At 47.9% G+C, this 16430-nt stretch overlaps 2 protein-coding genes and 1 long non-coding RNA gene across 8 annotated transcripts in view; all 3 read left to right on the top strand.

Moving 5' to 3' along the window:
- The first annotated feature begins 1680 nt into the window (after positions 1 to 1680).
- On the top strand, positions 1681 to 3192 carry LOC114785921 (uncharacterized). The gene is made up of 2 exons (XR_003749122.1): positions 1681 to 2308; positions 2439 to 3192. It is a non-coding gene; the product is annotated as an uncharacterized LOC114785921 (long non-coding RNA).
- A 212-nt stretch (positions 3193 to 3404) lies between these two features.
- On the top strand, positions 3405 to 13723 carry septin3 (septin 3). 3 transcript variants are annotated; one of them, XM_028972129.1, is made up of 12 exons: positions 3405 to 3423; positions 3673 to 3969; positions 4574 to 5778; positions 7363 to 7587; positions 7686 to 7814; positions 10775 to 10856; positions 10933 to 11070; positions 11388 to 11505; positions 11580 to 11675; positions 11854 to 11950; positions 12294 to 12345; positions 12442 to 13723. In XM_028972129.1, the coding sequence occupies exons 2-12, from the start codon at positions 3815 to 3817 to the stop codon at positions 12575 to 12577; spliced, it is 2433 nt and encodes an 810-aa protein (XP_028827962.1). In that variant the 5' UTR covers positions 3405 to 3423; positions 3673 to 3814; the 3' UTR covers positions 12578 to 13723. The 3 variants fall into 3 exon arrangements, with proteins under 3 accessions (XP_028827962.1, XP_028827963.1, XP_028827964.1); XM_028972130.1 differs by lacking the exons at positions 3405 to 3423; positions 3673 to 3969; positions 4574 to 5778 and adding an exon at positions 6038 to 6117; XM_028972131.1 differs by lacking the exons at positions 3405 to 3423; positions 3673 to 3969; positions 4574 to 5778 and adding an exon at positions 6824 to 6979.
- A 2357-nt stretch (positions 13724 to 16080) lies between these two features.
- atf7ip (activating transcription factor 7 interacting protein) overlaps positions 16081 to 16430 on the top strand; it is a 33750-nt gene continuing 33400 nt past the window's right edge. For 3 of the 4 annotated variants that reach the window (XM_028972081.1, XM_028972085.1, XM_028972084.1), the window contains exon 1: positions 16081 to 16159. The gene's annotated coding sequence lies outside the window, so the exon portion shown is untranslated. The other variant, XM_028972082.1, reaches the window with a different exon arrangement.

The following is a 16430-nucleotide window of genomic DNA, read 5'->3' as shown; positions in this document are numbered from 1 at the left end:
AGTGCACAAACATGTTGCTCCTTGAGCTGTTATAATAATAATAAAATATAATAAAAATTGACTAACCCAAAAAAACACACATGTATGCTTTACATCTGCCAAATATAGACTTTTTTTTTTTTTAATAAAGTGCCACCTGAGCTGCCAGAACGATAAATAATTTATAAAAAAATAAAGAACAATACAAATCGGAAAATTTAACAGGATTTGTTTGAATGTCAGAACTTGTTCTCTACACTACACTGCAGACGCACACACTCACAAACTCTCACACTGACACACACTGCAAAAAATGCTTTTCTAACTTAGTAGTTTTGTACTGATTTCAGTCCAAATCTCTAAAAAATCTTAAATCAAGATACATTTACTAGACACATGAAATAGCATAAGAAATGATGTCTTGTTTTCTGATAAAACATCTCAAAATTAAGTGATTGTTTAAAACAAGCAAAATTATCTGCCAATGGGGTAAGAAAACTAATCTTAATGAGAAATAATCTCAAACAGAAGTTTTAAACATCACTTAATTTTCTCATGTCATTTTTCTTTTCTAATAATCTTGATTTAAGATTTTTTTAGATATTTGGACTGGAAACGAGACAGAATTACTAGGTAAGAAATGCTTTTTTTGTAGTGTAGCTATACATGACCAAATGAATGGTCCAAAAAAGGCTAGTGAATAAAAACATGTCTTTAGTCTTTTAATGCAAAGTAACTATAGCACCCCTGCTTTACTACTGTTATTAACGCGCTAACGCTAACTTGTCGTGCTTGTCAAGCTGGATGACGGGTAAACATTTACATTTACAGCATTTATCAGACGCCCTTATCCAGAGCGACAATCAGTAGTTACAGGGACAGTCCCGCCCTGGAGACACTCAGGGTTAAGTGTCTTGCTCAGGGACACAATAGGCGAGTCGTCCACGCGGAGACGCAGAGAACAGTCCGAACGCTGTTTCATCCCCCCTCCACACCTGTAGGTGGCGCTGTAAGTCCCCGTCTAGTTCTCCTCCGCGGCGAGTTAAACTCCCGCACCAGGGAGTTCCTCACTTCACTTCACAGCGTAACTAAAGTAGGATTATTTCTGCTGAACTCCCTTCCTCCTCATCAAACACGCGTTTCAGGTGCTGCATCATTGCCGTGGTGCTCCCGTGCCGTGCATTGTCGCTTTTGCATATTTTCGCGCAGATTTCTCTGCCTCCGCCATGTATCTATCCTCTACCTCCGCTCTTTTTTTTTTTTTTTTTTGCTCCGCGCTGACTATGAGGCGCCAAACTCTGCTAGCCCTTCTTATTTAGAAGTCCTGTCATGTTTATTTGTGCCTCTTCAGTTAAGAAGGAAATATTAGGAAAAAGTGAATTGTTTTCATCAAGGAGATCCAGGCCCGCTCACCCATATCTACAGTCAATTTAGAGTCACTAATTCATCCCAATTCATGCCCAACATCCAAAGTTGAAAGTGATTGTTTTGTCATTGTGATGCACTATAAATGTCAAGTGCCAAGGTGCAGAGCACCGTCGCCACACAATGCCCCCCGGGCGCCTGTCATGGCTGCCCACTGCTCTCTAAGGGTGATGGGTTAAAAGCAGAGGACACGTTCCGTTGTGTCATCGTGTGCTGTGCTGCAGTGTATCACAATGACAATCAGAATTGTATTTATTGGCCAAGTAAGTGCAAGCACATACAAGGAATTTGATTCCGGTAGATGGTGTCTCTCAAGTACAATGTAGAAAAAAAAAAAACAACAATGTTCAGACTCCCCATCATGGAGGTGTGAGGCCACGTCACATCACGTTTGAGATGGTTTCTACCTTCGTAGCCCACAGGACTTATATTTGAGTTGGAACTGGTGTGTCGAGAAGTAGGTCACCTTCTTGCTGTCCTGGTTCATTGATCTCATTAGTCACCCAAATTAGAGCTAATCAGACAGGGGGTGCTATGTGGCAGGCATGAGTTGTGACCACCTTCTCGTTAATTTAGCTGACTGCTCTCGGATTTCCGTCCCTCGTTCGTCATTTTGCCTTTTCTCTGCCATGAAGAGAAATCATGTAGGGCCCGCCCACTACTCTTAAGATGGGTCAGAGGGTTATATAAATCTTCCGACCACCACATTCCTTGAGTGGAACTGTTTCCGTGGTGATCCGCCTCCCCCGCCCCCCTGTGTGTGTTGGCACGGCCCAGATGCAGAGCCCAGACCCCCCCTCATCTCACTGAGTCCACTGCAGCTCCTTCATTTGCTCCGACCCACCTTCAGAGCCGGGGTTCACCTCCCTGTTTCTCCAGGGCCTGAGCAGGAACAGATACGCAGGTATGCGGAGCTCGTGGCTCATCTGCATGTCCATGGAAACAGACATGGTGCACGTGTGGCCTCAGGGTGTAGCATGAAGTATGCTCTCGGGGTGCAGGGTGTAACGCAAGTGGATCTGCTTGTTCTTCAGGATTTCCTCTTCTTCACTTCGGGTTTAGTTCTCCTCCCTGCATCGCCATGCCCTGGATGTTCCTCGACTGGTTCGTGCCAGTGTACCTACTCGTGTCGGTCCTGGTTTTAGCTGGGTTCGGTGCCTGCCTCTACTTCCTGGAGCCGGGCCTTCAAGATGCCCACAAGTGGAGCAATAAGTCTCCGCAGCGCCCCCCGCTGAGCACAAAGGTGAACAGCAGAGAGGAGGACCGCAACGTGCTGATGTGACCGGAGGTTCCTCGTCGTGTCGGAACAGTGCACCTTTGGGATGGGACGTGCCACGCACTCGACCAACAAAAACCTAAACTCGCTTCAATAATACTAATAAATTAACAGTAATGACCTTAGGCCTTTTCATCTGGTAGAAAAGCCAGGAACAATAGTCTGTGATTGCCTTAGATACACATAGAAATGGACTCAGAATTGACCCAAAAGGGTGACATCGTGTGAGATCATTTGTACATGGTTTATTATCAGATACAAATGTTCTATAATCTGCAATGCCAAAAAATTCCCACGTCAGCATTTATGTGCTTGCAACTGTGATGCATCTAACACTAACGTGTTGTGAATCATATCAGGTCTTTTTTATTTAAAAATTGCCAAAATAAATATATTGTAAGACATTTCTTCATGACCTCCCATCTGACCTCTGTAACCTCTATTAGGGATGTTGGTGACTGTAATGCTGTGACATTTTGCTATTAAAAGACTTATTTTGTCACCAATCTTCACCCAGTCTCCCTCTCTGACTGATGGCTTTTATTGGTGCATTTTTCCACACCAATTCCCATGCTTCACAATGAAAGACATGAGCAATGGGAGTGGGAGAAAGAGACAGTGCGGCTTTAGAGGACAGGAATGGAGGGAATGTGACTGGTACCCACCACTTCCTGTTGTCCACTCGTGTCTCTGTCCCCCAGTTTTCTTGTCACCAAGACGATGAGGCAGACAGAGAAGCACAGGTCAGTAATTTCACCTCCTGTTGGCTTTCATAATGTATGTGGAACTGTTGGTGTTGTCAAGGTCTTTAAGCATTGCGAATATTGATCTCAACCAATCTAGGGTCTAAATGATTTAAGTAAAGATGCATTTATTCATTTAGTGTGTTGATGTGCTAACATTTGAAATTTTAATTGTTGAAACACTCCCTCCGCATCTAATACACATGCTCTGTTTACTGAACCTCTAATTTATTTCTGTTTCTGTTTTAGGCCTGACCATAAAGCCCAAAAATAGATATTCCCCCAACAAGTATTGCTCCACATTGCTGAGGTCATCAATGCCCATTTTTCTTGCACAGCAGTCCGGATTCTCTGCATTTGCCCACATGCACCACCATTCCACGACCGCACCATGGACAACAAGCCTGCGCCCCGTAAATCCCTGGTGCCCCAAATAACCCTGACTGGGTCCCCACTGGCTGCTGAGCTCTGCTCCCCGGTCATCAGGAAGAGACCCATCCACATTCCCCCCATCCAGAAGACGGGAGGACTCCGGCCTCCAGGCAGGTACGTGTCACAGAACAACATCAGTTCGGGCAGACTGGCCAATGGGAACACTCCTTACACCCATCAGCTTTCTCAAAACAACACTGGTCAAATCATTACTGGTCCTGGCTTATTTCCAGCGTATTATAAATATGAACATTTGTTCTGGTAAAATGCTGATGCCCTTATCCAGACTGAATATTTAGAGTGACAGTCTCCCTGGAGACACTCAGGGATAAGTGCTTGTAGTTGGGATTTGATTTTTGTTGTCTTCTGGTTGCCTACTAGGCTGCTACCAAATATTGGTTTGTGTCGTTAAAATTACAAATACAATCAAATACATCACACGGTGACACAACGAAATGTGTCCTCTGCTTTTAACCATCACCCTTGGTGAGCAGTGGGCAGCCATGACAGGCGCCCAGGGAGCAGTGTGTGGGGACGGTGCTCTGCTCAGCGGCACCTTGGCGGATCGGATTCAAACCTGCGACTTTCTGATTCTGGGGCCACTTCCTTGACCGCTAGGCCACCACTGCCCCGGCCAGTATGGCAGCCAGTACTGTTACATTTTCATTTGAGTTACCTGATTATAAATCCTTGTCTTTCTGTCTATCTTTATATCAAGCCCCACCTTGCCCGTATCTGGGCTTCCGGTGAGAACAACACAACCACCTGTCCAATCAGACAAGGCGAACAAGGACCGCCCTTCACCGCGACCCATTCAAAAAGCCTGGACAAGCCCCTCCCTTGAGGTGTGGAACAACAAATGGCCAACCGAAAACCAAAGGCTGAGACTGAGCCCAACTCCTCCTGGGGAACGTCAGGCCCGGTCGATCCCGATCTCCAACAGCCAGGAGTTGAACTCTGCACCCACAGGTCACAGTACGCTGAGTCAGACTAATAACTCACCAGACCCAAGTAGCGCTGATACCACATATGCACATGGTTCAGGGTCTACAGACAGACCTACCTGCCAGAGACAACTGTCCAGGGGCAAGTGTCCACCAGTGATCTATCAAAAAAAGCAAAAATCCCCGGACCCCGTTCTTCTTCAAGCCCGCCTCAGCTTGACCAAAACTGGAAGGATAGCAGACTGTAGCTCCAGGTTTTTTCATGGTAGGGAGCCATTGAACAGGGAGCGGGGAACAAAGAGAGGCCATAAAGATAACGCCGCAACAGTAGAGGAGAAGGACCTACAGGTAATTCAGTCGCCGGCATCTCATCCCAGACCATCGAGAACTCACGTCTCCATATCAAAGCTTCAGAAAGGCTCTATCCAGGCCACAGATAAAATCCCAGAAACCAAACTGCCCAGATGGCTTCCAGTGTTGCTGCCACCACCTGAGGCAGGTGAAGGGACGAAGCGCCTCTCAGGTGGTCAGTTAGGCGATTTCCTCAAAAGGACGCCAGCATGCCTGCCTCACACTCAGCCGTGTGAAGCCCCTTCCCCACTTTCGGCTACAGGCTCCTCAGAATCCCCATTCAGGGGACTGGGGGACTGCGTGGACACTGGACACTGGAGCTGTTCTGAGGGCGGAAGTTCAGACGACATTTCCCTGCAGTCGGACCTCCTGGCAACTGGTCACTGTAAATGCACTACGGGTTTGCCGGAACGTTCCACGGACGAATGGACGGGTCTGATCCCCTTGTCCCCGCACAGCCATCACCAGCTGAGTCCAGGTCTGGCCCGTACCAGTAGACCGTCTCACAGCGTCCCCAAACAGCCATTTCGGCCGGTGATGAGTGTGCTGGACCACCCACTGCCAAAGCCATCTGTTTCCCGGGAGACTGTGAAACTACACGGACATTCTGGGGTCCGGGTGACAATGAGTGAGTAGAACATTTTTATAAAGTTTATATACACACTATTGTAATATAATGTTATATAAGTTTATAACATTTTCAACTAGTGCAGATTTGTGTTGGCACTGGATTAGGCTCGTCGTCTAAATGAAATGGAAGGACAGTGTGAGAGAGTGGGGGCGCGTTTCCTTATCTCCGACGGGACAGGCGCGTTTGTGGCGGGTGAGATAACGGCCAAGAGCGTCAGGTCACCGAGAACACACACGCACACGCACACACACTCACACTCAACTCATGCAGAGCGTCTTCCGTTCAACACAAGCGCACGCGACCCTGGACGGCGTGCACCAATGAGGGGCCTGAAATGTGAGTACGCTCATTGTCTCGCCTCCGTTCGAAATCACGGCCTCGCTGCATCTATTCATCCCATGAATAAAACGTTGATGCATTCAATGCTGAGAGGACGTGCTTCGATGGGGTTTAAAACTGCAAATATGGTGTGTGCTTATTGATTTGCGTTGTTAGACTAGAACAGGGGCTTCGGAGAGTCACGGAGTGACTAGAACATGAAATGGAGGGTGGGTCTTCTTTCCAAGGAATGGGAATATATGAAACGATTGACACGTTGCTCATGCTAACAGTGTTATATTACATAATAATTATGCAGTACTATATACACTGCACGACAGTTCTCTATGACACGTTCAGGATATTAATTTGTAAAGGCTAATTTTAACATGAATAAAGTGAATAAAGTAAAGTAAAGATGCTTCCTCGTTTTTTAAATTTAGTACAGAGAAGGCCATGTTCATAAAGATTCATCTGGATTAAACAGGAGACCAGACAGGGACACTCAGCGCAGAAGAAGGCCAGATGTTTGCACGTTTAGGAAGCCGCATGTGAAGGCCTGTTGGCAGGAGCTGCTCAGGACAGGAAACGGTGGAGGAAATAAAGCTATTAAAAAAAAATGAACTGAAACCACGGTGGTTAAATCTGCCTCTCCGGGACCCCGGGCGGCGCATGCGCGCTGCATCCTCTCTCCTCCTGTCTCCGTAGCAACGCCGCGGGGAAGGAGGGGCGGTTCCGCCGGGGAGGAGAGGTACCCGGCCGGGTCACATGACTCGCCATCAGCGGCCGTGCCATCCTTTGTGGACGTCTGTCGCTTTTGTTCGCCACTTGCAGCGCACGTGTGGCTTTTGAACGAGTCGTGGGTTTTGCGACCGAATCGGTGAGTCGCGAATCTAATCGGATAAAAAAAATATGAAAAACAAGAAATTCATAATTTCGCAATATTTCACCGACCGCTGTTCGCAGTGGCGTGCAGCGTGTCGGGTCGTGACATTTTATAAGGGAGGCAGGGCGATCCGTCACCATCATCTCCGCGAACGTGATCATCTAGAATCTACAGCGTTTGCGGGCGTGCTGGAGAGAATCGGTCCACTTTGACGCTGTAATGTCGCGTGATGACGATACTGAACCGTCGTGACGCTGCAGGCAAATTCCTGAATGCATGCGATAAATGCATGTTTACTGCATGCATCGGTCCTGCAGTCGGCTGACCTTATCATCATGGTAGTGATTCTTTTTCTTCACCCCTTTCCCCTAAATTAGACATGTCCGAAATGGTGCCTCCAGAAGTGAGACCCAAGCCTGCGGTCCCAGCCAAGCCTGCTCATGTGGTCCCGTCTTCAGCCCACACTCCGCATGGCCCAGGAGCTGGGGGTCCGGGGTCAGGTGGATCCACGCTGCTGGGATATATTGGCATTGACACCATCATTGAGCAGATGAGGAAGAAGACCATGAAGACTGGGTTTGACTTCAATATCATGGTAGTAGGTGAGAGGGGAAGATTCGAAGATTCGAAGCTACCTGTAGGCCCGGTTCCTCCGACATTTGACGCCCATTTTGATCTCCCCCTCGTCTCCTGTTCCCAGGACACAGTGGCTTGGGCAAGTCCACGCTGGTGAACACACTCTTCAAGTCCCAAGTCAGTCGAAAGAGCGCAGGCTGGAGTCGGGATGAAAAGATCCCAAAGACGGTCGAGATCAAGTCGGTGTCCCACGGTAAGGGCCAGTTCAATGTATTGATGCTATGGCTACAAAACTACAACTTAACGTGACTGAACCGGCATCCGTCTTGAGCATAGCTATAATGGGATTTCGAAATATTTGTAGTCGAACTGCAGGTACTTGTCCTCAACCTCATGGTTTCTTCTGAAATGTTGCCAGTGCAATAAAATAACCTACATTTATATGCTGGCTTTATCAAGACACCGTGTTAAAGATTCGAATAAGATAGTTCAGTCTGGCAGAAAGCCTTCAGATGCATCTGTCGTGAGCCGCTTCACAGCACTTGTCCACGTTCAGGATGTTTCGGCGTTTCCATGACTTTCAGCAGCAGTGGGATGGCGTGATCATTTGGATCAGCTGAATCTGGAGCGAATCAGGGAGTGCGCGTTCTCCGTGCAGGGAAAGGACTACGATTCTGTCCCCGCGACCCTGACCTGGATAAGTCGCTTTAGAGAATGTTATGCTGGAAGAACGCGGCAGAAGAGGCGGCAGCATGAAGAAACACATGGACACTCCTAGGCAAGGTCCTCATGCAGAATAGGGGCAGGTTGTCTATTAAAGCTCTGTTCTTTCGTAGTTAAAGGGAACAGAAGTTGGGTTTCTTCAGGGGTGGTAGTAGCCTAGTGGGTAAGACACTCGCCTGTGAACCAGAAGACCCAGGTTCAAATCCCACTTGCTACCATTGTGTCCCTGAGCAAGACACTTAACCCTAAGTTGCTCCAGGGGGGGACTGTCCCTGTAAATACTGATTGTAAGTCGGTCTGGATAAGGTCGTCTGATAAATGCTGTAAATGTCTGATAAACATTAGCGAACACAATAAAATAGTCACGCCTGAAGGGGTGAACAATGCGCAGAAGTCAGACATTGTTCAAGGAAAGGGGTTTTATTAATAGCAACAAAAGAAACGACACGAGGGCCAAAACCAGGGTGAAAAAGGGGAGAACAACCACAAGCCCTAAGGTTTGTGCCCTAAGGCAGCGGCAACTTCAGGGCTCCGGCACTGCTTATGCTGGTGCTCTTCCCTGGTACTGGAAGACCTAGACCCTCTGTCGGACAATGCAGTGGCTCCGGCTCCATGGGACACCTGCACACACAAAACAGATTTTTCTAGGCATGTGCCCTGTCTCTGCATGTCCCCGCCCCCAGTGATTGATTACCGCATTGTGCAGAGCGGTGCCATCTGCACCCTGCCCTGCACATCCCTACTGACCCTCTGGAGACTGTTCACCATACCGCAGGGAGGTGCCGTCTGAACACGTGCAGGCCCTGGCCCTCCACGTGTCTCCAGCATGTGTCCCCTGGACTGCCCGTGGAACCGTTGCCGCACCTGCAGGGCAGTGCCATCTGCGCCCTGCCCCTGTGCATCCCTACTGACGCATCCTGCGTCGCTACCTGCTGCCCCTGGAGAGGCGGTCCTGGACCCTCCAGAGACTGTTACTGCAGGGAGGTGCCGTCTGAGCATGTGCAGGACCTGGCCCTCCACGTGTCTCCAGCATGTGTCCCCTGGACTGCCCGTGGAACCGTTGCCGCACCTGCAGGGCAGTCCAATCTGCGCCCTGCCCCTGTGCATCCCTACTGACGCATCCTGCGTCGCTACCTGCTGCCCCTGGAGAGGCGGTCCTGGACCCTCCAGAGACTGTTACTGCAGGGAGGTGCCGTCTGAGCATGTGCAGGACCTGGCCCTCCACGTGTCTCCAGCATGTGTCCCCTGGACTGCCCGTGGAACCGTTGCCGCACCTGCAGGGCAGTCCAATCTGCGCCCTGCCCCTGTGCATCCCTACTGACGCATCCTGCGTCGCTACCTGCTGCCCCTGGAGAGGCGGTCCTGGACCCTCCAGAGACTGTTACCGCAGGGAGGTGCCGTCTGAGCATGTGCAGGACCTGGCCCTCCACGTGTCTCCAGCATGTGTCCCCTGGACTGCCCCTGGAACCGTTGACGCAGCTGTGGGGCGGTGGCTTCAGGTCATGTGCAGCCCCTTTAGCCCCTATTGTTGGTGTGGGGGCTTCGCTGGACCCCTCCCGGCAGGCCCTCTTCCTGCCCATCCCAGCTGGACCCTTTAGCCTACCTAGGGACTCTTCGGTGCTGAGCCCCCCTGGAGATGGCCCGCCTTCCTTACTGGCTACCTGAGGTTCCAGACACCTGGGAAGACCTCTCCCGCCCCGAGTGGCCGTGCGGGAAGAGGAAATGGGAGGGTCCTGATGGTGTGGCACATCTGAAGAGACCGGGAGTGCTTAAGACCCCTGTGGACTCCCCTGGCACCCCAGGCATTCCAAGTGGTAGGCATGAGCGGGGAGCCGGTACAGGTGGTTGCTGAGGCTGGAGTGCTGATACAGTGCTGCCGGCCTGCGGGGAACATCTGCAAAGAGGGAGAATGAGTCCACGTTTATCGCAGGAGAGAGCAGAAGTCGGACATTGTTCAAGGAAAGAGATTTTATTAATAATGACAAAACAAATGGCACGAGGGCCATAACCAGGGTGACAAAAGGGAGAACAAAAACAAGCCCTAAGGCGTGTGTCTGAATGACAGGAACTGACACTACCCAAACTCTAAGAGACAGTTTGTCCAATTCAGTGTGGCGTCTGGGTGCTGCTTCTTGGGTTTTATGGAGTCCTGATCCTCTAAGCCTACTCGGTGTCAGCCGGGATGGATCAGGACTCCATGATCAGCTGCCGTGATGGCCCCATGGCCCCGGGGCGTCACGAAAATGCAGGGATTTATGGTCAAGTTCAGCTTATTACAATGAGAAAATGTACTGTAAGGGATTTTTTTCTTATTTGGGTACAAATATATCATGATCAAACTGTAGACAACACATAATTATTGATTTACTTATTAAACTGTTGATTTCAATTGCATATTTTGGAAAGAATAAATTAAAGAATAAGATTAAACAAAACTTGTGTAGGACTTAGTTGCTGATAAATGCTGTAAATGTAATAAAAATGTTGCAGTGATCGAAGAGGGCGGGGTTAAAATGAAGCTGACTATTATTGACACGCCAGGCTTTGGGGACCAGATCAATAACAACAACTGGTGAGTTGTTTTACTGCGTGAACACATTTGATCAATGAGGTCATGTGTTATTTAGAACATCACTTGTTCTTCCTAGCTGGGAGCCGATTGAAAAGTACATCAACGAGCAGTACGAGAAGTTTCTGAAAGAGGAAGTGAACATTGCACGCAAGAAGCGGATCCCAGACACCAGGGTCCACTGCTGCCTTTACTTCATATCACCTACTGGCCACTCGTGAGTCTGAAAAAGAAAAAAAAAAACACACACACAAACACCATCTTACTGGTCTTCTGGTTTGAATATTCACCAGCAGAGGCCCAGTGCAACGACAGAAGGAATATCTCAAGTGTGTCAACACACACACACACACACACACACACACTGACATTTTCAGTTTTACAGTGAGCTGAGCTGAGAGGAATCCATTTTCTCCAGGCGCATGAGTGTGACGGGCTTATAGGGCATCACTGTTGGAAGCTCGGTAATCACACTAATCCACTCTCTCTCTGTCTCTCTCTCTTTCTGCTGGTGGTGCTCGCTCGCCCTCTCAGGCTGCGGCAGCTGGACATCGAGTTCATGAAACACCTGAGCCGCGTGGTGAACCTCATCCCCGTCATCGCAAAGTCTGACACCCTCACCCCCGACGAGAAGACGGACTTCAAGCAGAGGGTGAGGACATTTGGCCCCGCTCCTCAGCTCTGGGGTCAGGGCACACCGTCTCATACAGGCACTTCTTCTCAAAGGTGAGGAAGGAACTGGAGATTTGCGGGATTGAGTTTTACCCTCAGAAGGAGTTTGATGAGGACACGGAGGATAAGAGCGACAATGACAAGATCAGGGTAGGGATCTCACATTCCTTCATCCCCACTGACACTCTCAAAACCGATTACGTCTTGACCTTCGTTCCTCTCCCCCTAGAAACATTGTAAACCGTCCCTAGCATCCTCGCGCCCTTTTCCACGCCCCATCTGGGGCGACTCGTAAGTGCCCCTTCGTCACGTCTGTGTGGTGTTGCAGGAGGCGATGCCCTTTGCGGTGGTCGGCAGCGACAAGGAGTACCAAGTCAACAGCAAGCGGGTTCTGGGGAGGAAGAGTCCCTGGGGTGTGGTGGAAGGTGTGTTCCCGTCACCGGCCGATAGAGAACCATAAGGAGCCTTCAGTTTAGTGCAAACCTTCCTTTAATACATCTGAATTGTACTGAGCATTTATGAGGTCCTTTCATCTTAAAATCCTAGAAATCCTAGCAATTTAATGTAATTGTAAAATGTAATCTTTTAAATCTATTTTATATTTATTCATTACACACTGCACATATGTGCAAGTGTAATTGATCGTATTTTAAAAAAAAGATTTTTTCTTAAATAATTTTTGTTACTAATTGAATAACAAATTTAGTGTTCCTGTTGTGATTTTGTGTTGCAGCAGAAAAATGTATTTATTTTTTTGTTTCCTTCCAGTTGAAAATCCAAATCACTGTGAATTCTCTCTTCTGAGAGATTTCCTAATCAGGTAATTCATGTAAATTTGCTCAGCGGCAGTAATGCGAAATGTGAACCATGGGGCATACGATTGGTATTTTTCTGCCGTTCATTTCTCGTTCTTTAGGTCCCACCTTCAGGACCTGAAGGAAGTCACCCACAACATTCACTACGAGACGTACCGCGCCAAGAGGCTTAATGACAACGGGGGGCTTCATCCCATCTCCACCGGTGTCGGTGACACACAGGAAAGCAACTTGTGAAGAAGCCAAACGAGCGAGGCGGAGGTGTTAAGGAGCGAGAAAGAGAGTGCAATTCGATCAACAGATGTAAACTGACACTAGCTACATTTATCTTGCGATGTCTGATCACTGCATGCTTGGGATTTTATGTTTTCCTGTTGAATTTGTTCCGTCTGCACAATAATGTCTTCGAGTCTCTTTCCAACCACTGCCCGCAGGCATACAAAGTGACCAAGAGACTAAACCAGACCAGTAATACCTTTTCGGTCTTGCTGGGAGGCCTTTTCTCAGTCGTAGCACAGTTACAGTGTGGCGCCGCCACCTGTGTGGACGAATATGGCACTTTGTGCCGTTCCAGTGTGCCAACTTTTGTCTACACACGCACAGACAGGTACAACGAATATCAGTGAATTCAGTGTCTACCATGATTCCATATGGTTTCACACTTTTGATAGTAACCTGTAATATCGTTTACAGTGATTAACACAGATCTGGAGGGAAATCACCTCCGTCTGGGCACTATTTGTGACGGAGGGCGTTTTGTACCTCAACCAAATTTTATAAAACAGTTCGATTTTTGTATTTGTATGTGTGTACTTGTGTATGTAAAAGAGAGAGTGAAGTTAAAACCAGGTCTTGCTTCAGTATCTTGATTATCAAACTTGATTATCATGCAGTAGAATCAGATTTTTTTCTAGTAGTACTGCCTTTATATTTTCTTCAATAAGCAGATATGCACAACTATTTTTTCCTACTTTATTCTATCTGTGTGCGTGCAATTTAATTATTTCACCTCAATGGCCCAATGCACAAAATATTTCCCCTGGTTGATATGACCGTGTGGACTTTAAAGCACAGGTTGGAGTCTGCATCAGTATCCTGCTCGAACCAGACCTTTTCCCCCCTCTAATTTAAATGAATGCACTGATATCTCTCCTTATCTGCAAATTTCTGAACCCAATATTACATGATTAACGAACACAACTGCAGAATTGTTAGCATTTTTGTATTTAATATGCATTATTTATGATAACATTGTTAATTTATTGTTCGATGATGTCACGTCCAGTGAAATTTTCTTCTGTAACGTTCCTGCTGATCCTCCTCGGTCTATTTTTTGCCAAACAGTGTGAACAAGGTTGAACATTAAACAATTCCATCATGTGACATTGTTGCCGGCGTGCGTGGTTTTTGAACGACAGACAGCGACAGCGTGACAAGTGGAGGTTTAAACGGCGACGGTTGAAGCGGCCAGTAGGGGGCGACAGTGCACTGTGCACCGCGGCCGGCGGTTCCGCTCTCCACCGCCAGGCGGCGCAGGGTGCGCGCCACTTCTGCCGTGAATCGGAGCCTTCGATTCGTTGCCGAATCGCGTCGGAGGAATTTGACGATTTTTTTTCCTTTTTGTTATTTTGCCGCAGTGACATTTGAACGTCGAGGGGAGCGTAATTGAGGAGCGAAGTGGTTTATATCACGGCACACCTTGTCAGGGCCGCCTTCGTGCTTGCTGACTTCGGGGGCCGGCTGTAGTTTATCTTTGTCTCTCCCGTCCTTCCTGTCTCGTTCCGTGCGGGACTGTTGTTGTTGTCCTCTGTCTCGGAGCTGACGTAAACGTGGGCGGGGCCAAGGACAGTCGACGTAGGCGTTTACCAATTGTACTCAATCAAGCCTTCACGGCAATGATGACAACAAACACGGAGACAAAGATATTCGCAGACATGAATATGGCGGTGACAGGGTTTCAAAGTGATCTTACAGAGCGAAGGTTAACGTATCTGGATCTGAGGCTTCTGACCTTCAGATGTTCACTGGCCCATGGTGTCTAGAATCTCTCTCTCAAAAAAAAGCGGAGATGTGTTTTGTCTTATTCACATTGCCCATAATGTGACAAAAGACATTTTTCTTAAATTATATTACTATCTAGAATAGATTAAAAAAAATGAGATAAGATGCAATGCCAACTATTGGCCATTGCTGGAACTGCAAGTAGACATTTTAGTTGCAATCACAGAACCTTAACAAAATGGCTGACAAAATGTTTGATCTGATTTCGTCTGATGTTGTTACTTATTTTGTCATTTCAGATTAAATAAGACTTTAATGGGTTGAGATGAAGAAACTGGGGGTTGTAGCCTAGTGGGTAACACAATCGCCTATGAATCCAGGTTCAAACCCCACTTACTACCATCGTGTCCCGAAGCGAGATACTTAACCCTGAGTGTCTCCACGGGGACTGTCCCTGTAATTACTGATTGTAAGTTGCTCTGGATAAGGGCGTTTGATAAATGCTGTAAATGTAAATGTCTTGTGCATTGGATTGTCATATTAAGATACATTTTAAAATGTTAAATAACACCATGGCCTGTGAACGTGGCCAGTTTGTGAATTGAATTTTTTTAATTGATGGCAGTAGCCTAGTGGGTAACATGCTTACCTCGGAACCACAAAGTCCAAGGTTCAATCCCCACTTGCTACCATTGTGTCACTGAGCAAGATACTATGTCTCCAGGGGGACTGTCCCTGTAACTCCTGATTTTTAAGGCTCTAGATATCATACATGCAAATGTAATTTCGCAACCTAAAATGACTGCAATTACCGTCTGGATCGACCACCCCTCCCCCAACTCACAATTTGCCTACTCGTGCTCGCAAATTGCTGCGTTGCCAGATCCGCTGCTTCCGCGCGTGCTTGGACTTGCCATTGCTTCGTTGCCTTCATGTAAACGCTCAGTCGTCCCAAATGTCGCATGAAAAGGCGACACATGCACAGCATGGCCGTCGTCGTTACACGACATGTGACGCGTCGTCCCACCAGAAGGGAGGAGGAGGTGGCGGGTTTTCTTCGTGCGACATGGCAACACGGATTGTGGCGTGGCAGATGGTCTTTGTGGTAGTTTAAAACAGGAGGAGGGTGTTGTTTAATTCTGTTTGCTCTAATATAGAAGTACATTCACCTATTTTATTCCGAAATACCCGCATGTATATATGAAGTCATAGATGTAGAAGACTTTTTCTGTTTGAGAGAAGCGTCGAAGGAGGGTGTTGGACTACAGAAAATAAACGACTTAACACTGAACACATCTGAAAATGAAACAGTGAACTGGGGTGGAAAGACATTAGATTTGACAGAACTACTTAAACTTTGCGCTTATTCGAGTGCCATTTGAAATCCGTGAAACATCTGAAAACACCTGACATGTGACCGTCTCTCTCTCTCTCAAACACAGCTGATAATTTCGCTCTTTCGCAAAACTGTCATTTTAGGAAACTTGACAAGACAATAAAAAATATCAGCGTAAAAAAAAAAAAAATCAGCGTAATATGAGTGCTTTCTAATCTAATTGTGGAACGTGGTTTCTGGAGATGGTGTCTGGTGAAGACCAACGCCCAGCACCTAAAAGGGGTTAACGGTTTTTTTTTTTTTTTTTTTTCTTCGTTATTTTGTTCGTAGTTACAGATCGTCGCTCTCGTTCTTCTGGTGGGAGGAGCGCCGGAGAAACCCCGCCCCCTCGCGTCGCCCCGCCCCGCCCCCCGCTTTGTGCAGTCGCGGAGAGCGGCGCGAGCGCGGGACAGTGTCGGAGTCCTCCAGACAGCCGTGTCGCGGTGAGTCGCCGGTGTTTATTTCCACTCTCCGCGTTAATGTGGGGGCGCCGAGTTAGAGTTGACAGGACGCGGCGATTCTGGCCCGTGGCATGTCACGCTGGAGCCTGAAGCCGCCGCAGTTCGGCTGCTTTGGAGGGATCCAGAGCAGTCGGTTGTAGGCAAGTGACTGTTCGTTAGCTAACTGACTAGCTAGTCAGCCGGCCGAATAGCTACATGCTTGCGCCACTTGCTGTTTTGACGTCTGTTTTGCATTTTTCTCACTTGACGTTTT

The sequence above is a fragment of the Denticeps clupeoides genome, chromosome 3, assembly GCF_900700375.1.
Source record: "Denticeps clupeoides chromosome 3, fDenClu1.1, whole genome shotgun sequence".
Classification (NCBI taxonomy): domain Eukaryota; kingdom Metazoa; phylum Chordata; class Actinopteri; order Clupeiformes; family Denticipitidae; genus Denticeps; species Denticeps clupeoides.
This window is presented reverse-complemented; position numbering and strand designations above follow the sequence as displayed.